The following is an 8,009-nucleotide window of genomic DNA, read 5'->3' as shown; positions in this document are numbered from 1 at the left end:
CAACACAGGCGGCAGCAGCAGCAGTGTTTTTTGCCGTTTGTTTCCTGTTGGGTGCATGAACATTCAAACGGTTCAAAAACGAGTGCTCTACGCTCTGTACCCACCCCTTGTAACAAAATGGCCTACAGGCCTCATCTGCGCATACCAAGTCTGGTTATACAGTCTGCAGTCACAATATATAAATATTTTTTTAATTGTTGTGTTTGATGTTTCAGCGTTGTGTCCATAATTAAAGCATAAACATGTCTCCATCAGGAGAATGACTGCGTTAATGTAACTCTGCTCTGTTATGCATGACGCAAATGGTAAGGGATCAGCGGTAAACGAGGCCACGCATTGTCTGCCCCCCGCCCTCCCTCTGCTTGTCAGGAAGCAAGCTGATTGGCCGAGGCCTAGCAAAGAGTGACCGGGGATCCAAAACTGCAGGCCGCACTTAGCTTACCGTCAAAAATAAACCAAAACAATAACACACAAATTTGAGAACGGGGAGAAACGCCGATAGAGTCAGAAGACGACGTTATCAGGTAAAATTATTTTGAATAAATCAGAAGGTCATGTGAAATAAGACGCGAGGGCCCAGTCGGCCGTAGTGGGCCCCTTTCAGCCCTTTCTAAAACAACATGGAAGATAATGCGGCACAAGCTCCGCCACTTAGCTTAGCAAGCTAGCTAGCCGAACGGAGCGTCGATGTCGTGTATAATAGATGGAATTCAAATACTAATCACGTTTAGGGGTTTTAGTTGTTATGTTACGTTAATGGCCGTATTTGTTTAGTGGCGTGTTTTGTATTGATGCTTTAATTATCAAATCTCATCGGTTGTCGCCTCTCTTGAGTTAGCCTTAAATGCTAAAACAAAATGGCGCTCAGAGGAACAGCCCTAGCTTGCCTGCTAGTTAGCCACGGTGGGTGGAGGGCGATAGAACGCACTGCATAACGTCTACGGTACTTGCATTGACGGTTACGAACAAGGAGCGCCTAATTTGTTCGTCCAGAGTAAAAACTTTTTGCGAGAAGAGTGATATAACACATTATAAGCTATTTATCCTTGACATCCGTGGAAATTAGACACCCATAACGGTATTAAAGACCGCTGCAGAGCTGTCATACTTGGCTTATTTTGAACCGTCATGTGACGACAGTGCGTTCCCTTCCATAAAAACAACCAGGGCTTATCACCTCAGAGCCTGTGCCCATGAGCTCGTCCCCTAGTGCACTGAACGGGACAGCTCTTTATCCCAGCTGGGCTCCTGTTATCAAGACCAACCAGCTCCAGGTGTCTGGCTACATGTTTGTAGGTTGAACCTGCATGTAGTACTCTTGATAGGCTATGGATGGAGCCAGTGGTTAACAACGCAGTTATCCCTCCTCACTGACAGTGTATTGTTTTTCTGCTGTTGTGGTCCGTTATAATATTATAGACCTGAACCCATGTAAAAAGTGTTTTTGCAGAGTAAAATATTGTCACTCATCACCCTTGTCATTTTTCACCTATTACTTATGGATACTAATTGCTTGTTTTGTTTCTTTGTCAGAGGGATTGAGTACCCAGATGGAAGAGACCACAATAAATATCTTGTTCACTTTATTCTAAGGATTTTGTCATCAAATGTGAAGGTATGTATTGAATGGGTGGGGGCATTGTGTCATTGACCTTTGTTCCATTTAAATGTATTACACATTTTAACTTGGTTTTGGAAAAAAAGATCAGTTCAAAGAAAATTCACATTTGTACATTTCCATCCACTGCTGTTAAGCAAATACTAAAAGTTAGTTCACAGAGAAGCATTGAGTGAAGAAGAAAAATTGAAAAGTGCAACTTAGAGCTAAAAATAAAGCAAAGGTTTGCTTAGCATTCTTATTAATTATTTGTAATGTAAAGTTAAGGAATGTTTAGCATTCATTCCACACATGCCTCCTCATGTCATAATTTCTGCCCTTTTTTCACTGCAGTGACATTTTAGCCGCTAGCTTCCTTAACATCATCCGTTATTTGCTGAATCTGTTTCCACTCCATTTAGTTGCATTTACCATTTATAGATACACCAACCTTTCCACCTCAAGCATAAAAGCTTATTTGCCATGTCCAACTTTTCACGTTTTTATTCACCTTATTGTGCGTATAAATAGGCAGATGGAAACCCAGCTATTATCAGTTGTTGTACTCACTGTCTTCATATTTGGCAACATATACTAACAGAGTTAAAGCAACCATCTAACAAAGTGTACACTGTAATTTCCAGTCTTTTTTTCTAAGTAAAGACATGGATCAAGGAGGAGGGGTGTTGGAGCTACACACTCAGGAGCTAAAGATGCCCCACGCTATGATCATGCAAGACTTTGGTATGTGATCAATTAGGACAATGTGACAAAAATGAATGTGTTAACGGACCCCAATTTCAACGCATAACATACAAATCATGATGTGTGTCTCTACATGAAACAAGACATGTGAATGTTACTGTTTACCAACAATAGAGACTGCCTACATACATTGGCTTATTTGCTTTATGGGATCACACCTATCAAGATTACAGTGCAGATGAGATTTATTTTCATGAACTAGTTAAATGATGCTGTCACAGCTACAAACATTCAATATGATATTTTTACTACATATCTACGAGGAGACTTGGTACGATCTGCTGACATTTTCACTGGGGGTGTAATTAACGTAGTAACATATTGTGTTATTTAATTCAAGACATTTGGCTGTTGACTGTTTTGAATTTATTTATTTATTTTCATCAACCCTCTTGTTTGTGTTTACAGTTGCAGGCATGGGAGGTCTGGCTCATATTGATGGGGAACACATTGTTGTATCTGTGCCTGAGGGTATGCTTCTTTCTGATGTGATGACGGATGAGGGCATCCTTCTGGAACATGGGCTTGAGGTGGAAGGCCTGGAGACTCAAGTGGTTCAAGGACTGGAGACAGAGGTGGTTGAAGGATTGGAGACCGAAGTGGTAGAAAGCTTGCATGCAGATGTAGAGGGCTTTGAAGCAGAAGTGGTGGACGGCCTACAGACACATGTTGTAGAACTGGAGGCTCAGGTTGTAGAGGGCCTGGACGGTGAGGTCGAAGTGGAAGGTCTTGAGGCACACGTGGTGGAGGGGCTTGAAACTGAGGTAGATGTCGAAGATCTTGAAGCTCATGTTGTTGGGGGTCTTGAGGAAGAGGTGGAAGTGGAAGGTTTTGAAGCTGAGGTTGTTGAAGGTCTCGAGGTAGATGTGGAAAGCCTGCAGTCTCAAGGAGTTGAAGCCCATGAAATGACCAGTGAAGACATGGTGCCTACAGGACACAGTGTGATCATGCCTGAGAATATCCTCGGGACAGAGGTTGCAATAGAGGAAGCATTGGACCATCACCACCATCACCACCACCACCACCATGTCCTTTCCTCAGACCTCATCCAGGACTCAAACCACCACCACGATGACATGCCAGACCAGGTTTTTGTGGCAGAGCTACTTTCTGAGCACCAGGACAACACCCTAGATCACCAGCTTGTGTCAGAAGGCTTGATGGTGACTGAGGAAGGCTCAGAGACCATAATCCACCAACAGCTGCCAACTGAGGGTGTTACTCTGCAGACAGATGAGGATGATGATGCAAGGAGCAGTTCTGAGGATTATCTCATGATCTCTTGTAAGACAGCTTGTCATGTGATAGCATAACTTGTATTAATAAACACTGTTCTTGTGCAACAACGTATTAATTACAATTTTCCATCACCAAATGTTGGTTATTTTTATTACTGTAGTGGATGAAGTGGGTGAAAAGTTGGATATAGGAGACACTCCCCTTGAGATCAGCACAGAAGTAATGGAAGATAAGGAAATCAAAGAGGAAGATGGGTCTGAGGTCATCAAAGTCTACATTTTTAAAGCTGAAGCAGACGACGATTTAGGCAAGTGACTTTTAAATTGTAACGGAAATCCTTGAGTTCTGTTTCTGTTCAAGTGAGTTTAAAAACATGGCTTTTATGACATTCTTTTTCAATTTACAGGTGGAACTGAGGTAATAACAGAGGATGATTACCAGAATGGTCATCCTGACCTGGAGGCTGCCTCATCGGGCAGACTGGGAGTTGGCCGGGACAAGATGGTCTACATGGCGGTCAAGCAGCATGTTAAAGACGAGGACGAGGATGATGAAGACGACAGTGATGAGGATGATGATGACATCAGTATGTTCCTTTTGCATAATAGTTCATTGTCAAGTTTGTCGTCTTTGTAAAGGCATGATGAGACAAGCCATGTCTTTCTCACATCATGAAAGGGTAAATAAAATATTTTTGCCCTTCAGTTTAATGCAGGTGAAACTGTCATGTATGCACAGGTAATACCATTGAACAGGTGAAGAATGGCACAGCCACACCATTTCTGCAAATCCGAGAGGGACCAGGTCCCAACCGTACCCTTAAACCTAAAGCTAAGAAAAAGAAGAAAGGAGATACACGACCGTGTCAGACTGGTATGATAATTCTGTTAGCTTATGATAATGATGGATGACAAGATAATGAGATTTACTGATTCATGCAACAAGCTGTTTACAATATTCTAAGCTGCACACATGTTTTCAATCTTCTCCTCTAGCTGTTATCATTGGACCAGATGGTATGCCTTTGACAGTCTACCCTTGCCACCTTTGTGGAAAGAAATTTCGCTCACGGGGCTTCCTAAAATGTCACATGAAGAACCATCCGGACCATCTGTTAAAGAAGAAGTACCAGTGTACAGACTGCGACTTTACCACCAACAAGAAGGTCAGTTTTCACAACCATTTGGAGAGCCACAAACTGCTGAGTCACAACAATGAGCGCTCTCCAGAGTACTCTGAATACGCACGGCGCTACCATGAGTCGAGCCCACTGGGCTCTGACAAGCTCATTGTCAAGGACCGGGAGCCCAAATTGCATCACTGCAAGTACTGCGATTATGAGACGGCTGAACAGGGCCTACTTAACCGTCACCTGCTTGCAGTGCACAGTAAGAACTTTGCACATGTGTGTGTCGAGTGCGCCAAAGGCTTCCGCCATCCATCAGAGCTGAAGAAACACATGCGGACCCACACAGGCGAGAAGCCGTACCACTGCCCGCACTGTGAGTTTCGCTGTGCAGATCAGTCCAATCTTAAGACTCACATCAAGAGTAAGCATGGTGCAGATCTGCCTTTCAAGTGCAGCCATTGTCCCCAAGCCTATGCTGATGCTCGGGAACTCCAGCGTCACATGGAGATGGTGCAAGGCCACAAGACCCACCAGTGTCCACACTGTGAGCACAAGAGCACCAACTCCAGTGACTTGAAACGGCACATTATCTCTGTTCACACCAAGGACTTTCCTCATCAGTGCGACGTTTGTGAGAAAGGCTTTCACAGGCCGTCTGAGTTAAAGAAACACGCAGAGACACACAAGGGCAACAAGGTGCACCAGTGCCGGCATTGTAACTTCAATGCCCCTGACACCTTCACCCTGAGCCGCCATATTTTGTCCTTGCATACAAAGGATCTCCCTTTTAAGTGCAAGCGGTGCCGGAGAGGCTTCCGGCAGCCAGCTGAGCTGAAGAAGCACATGAAGACACACAGTGGTAGAAAGGTTTATCAGTGCCAGTATTGTGAGTATAACAGTACGGACGCTTCTGGTTTCAAACGCCATGTCATCTCCATTCACACCAAGGACTACCCCCACCGCTGCGACTACTGCACCAAGGGCTTTAGGAGGCCTTCAGAGAAGAGCCAGCACATAGCCAGGCACCACAAAGACATGTTGATGTAATGTCATCACGCACACAAACACACTCCTTTTTCCCAAGTAAATCTGTGTCACACACCCAGAGGTAATTTTAGTGTATTAACAGAGCAATGATGGATATAGGCTGTTGATAAAGACATTATAATTGCCGTTTTATGTTGTGCTGGGTGTAGATCTCTTCCCCAAGAGGTAATGAAAGAAGACGTTTTAGATGGGGTGAAGTCTAAAAAAAAAAAACAGTGTATACTGAGTGGGACAACTGTAAATTGTGTTTTGTTTTGTTGCAGAAAATCACATATGAACATATATTCAGGGTTTCAAATGTCTATATTTTTATACCCACTCAGCTGAAATGCTGCAAGATGATGACTTTGTCCCGTATAACAGAAAGCAAGGCGTTGTGAACATTATGCCAGTTCATCAGATGATGTGGATTGAGTACCTGGGAAATTTGCATCCACAGTACCAACTAGTATCTGTTTTCCTTAATTTCACAGCTTCAACTATGACACATTGTGTTCAGTGCCACCTGGTCTTAAATGGGCGGAGCCATTCATGCGTTCATGGATGGTTTTCAGCGATGTTGAATCACATTATGCACCTTAAAATGACATTTCATTAACTAACAGTTGAACTCTGATCATTTTGGACTTTCCCCCAAGACTCATCACTTGGAGTTCCATTGAATTAATCATGTATACTATAGAATCTGCTCCTCACAAAGTATGCCTCACAAGATGAATCAGAAATGTTCTAATCTGGGGAGAAGGAGAAGGGCTCAGTTGGTATTTCAGTGGTCTTTCCGTTTAGTGTACACAGCACATCTCTGACACAAATGTTATTGTATCTGCTATAATGGTGCCGATAATTTTAGGTGTATAATTATATGAACTTCACAAATGGTCGGCTGTATTATTTTAGCAGATATAAACCCCTGAAATAGACATATAACCACCACTCAACGTTGCATATATGTTACTTATGACACAAATGTGCTCTCTCAGCTAACCATTTGATTGCAATCATGCCTTGAATCTGTTGGTCTTTATCCCGTAAGCACTGATGAACACAGCTAATCAAAACTAGAAGTGATTTATTTTTTACTCAAACATGCTGTACCAATACCATTCTCTAAGCAGAGATTGTGTGTTTTGAGTCAGTAGAAAGCACTTTAATAATGTTTTTTTAATTTTAATTACATGTATGGGGACATCATATATACATACATATATAGATGATATATATGTGTGTGTATGTATATATAATTGGACCCCTGTTTATAAAAACGACTTAAATAAAGTACAGACCTTTTGTGAATGGGTAAAGTTAAAGACGGTTTTGAGGATTATATCTAACAAGTGGGCACGATCCATTACAGCATCAAAACTGGTTTGTGGGTGAAACCATTTATTGTTTTGTTCTATGGATAAGTGATTGGGTTTTGTGTTTTGTTTGTGCTCACTAACAAGTTTCCCATACCCTAGTCCTCCGGTCCTAAATAACCCAACCCAGTCCCAAGCATTGGATTATTCCCTCTAAGTCAGTGGTCATCATATTGGAATTAGTCGTAAAAGTATGCACATATGCTGTCTCCATAAAATTGATTGTGGTATATATATTAAAAAAGAATCCCTGCATTTCGTGTATGTTAGTCTATAATTTCTTTGAGTCTGATTGTGGATAAACTACTGGTGGGGAAGAACCAAAATAAACAATTATCTTTTTACACTGCTTGTCCTCTTCTGTGTAAAATAATCAACTTTACTTGGCATCTTTAAGGCTTAGTCAGCTATTAAGATGTGGGTTTTGCACAGCTGTATTTTGCTGAGGTGTCATGGACTGTGTCCATGTGTCATGGACTGTGTCTGTTTCATCGAGCAGGTTCACTAGCAAACCAATGAGGACATTGCACAGGACTCTGTGTGGAAACCTTCTAAACAGCCTCTTGTCTTGCCCAATGTCTGTTGTTAGCCAGCCATCTAAACCTCAGTAACTGCTCCCAGTAGACAGCTATTGGGCTTCAGTTGAGCTGAGTCTGGCCATGGCGTTTATTCACTTACTAATGATTCCAGTCCAAGCCTTTTCAGGCCATTTTCAGCAAGAACATTAACTATAGCTCTGTCAGTTCAAGTTGTCAGGACAGTGAGCCAGCATGCGCCCTGAAGCTGAGGAAGCTAAATGGGACTCATCCATCATTCATTTGATCTTTACCCTTGTGATTTTCCTACCTGTCAAAATGACTGCTGTGAAAAAGGC

General features: G+C 42.4%; 1 protein-coding gene across 2 annotated transcripts; it reads left to right on the top strand.

The window, feature by feature from the left end:
- Positions 1 to 363: 363 nt before the first annotated feature.
- On the top strand, positions 364 to 7,479 carry znf711 (zinc finger protein 711). 2 transcript variants are annotated; one of them, XM_058649269.1, is made up of 8 exons: positions 364 to 524; positions 1,534 to 1,615; positions 2,256 to 2,341; positions 2,771 to 3,646; positions 3,762 to 3,908; positions 4,008 to 4,187; positions 4,340 to 4,474; positions 4,597 to 7,479. In XM_058649269.1, the coding sequence occupies exons 3-8, from the start codon at positions 2,263 to 2,265 to the stop codon at positions 5,775 to 5,777; spliced, it is 2,598 nt and encodes an 865-aa protein (XP_058505252.1). In that variant the 5' UTR covers positions 364 to 524; positions 1,534 to 1,615; positions 2,256 to 2,262; the 3' UTR covers positions 5,778 to 7,479. The 2 variants fall into 2 exon arrangements, with proteins under 2 accessions (XP_058505252.1, XP_058505251.1); XM_058649268.1 differs by having other exon boundaries at positions 2,242 to 2,341.
- The last annotated feature ends 530 nt before the right edge of the window (positions 7,480 to 8,009 follow it).

The sequence above is a fragment of the Solea solea genome, chromosome 14, assembly GCF_958295425.1.
Source record: "Solea solea chromosome 14, fSolSol10.1, whole genome shotgun sequence".
NCBI classification, from domain to species: domain Eukaryota; kingdom Metazoa; phylum Chordata; class Actinopteri; order Pleuronectiformes; family Soleidae; genus Solea; species Solea solea.
This window is presented reverse-complemented; position numbering and strand designations above follow the sequence as displayed.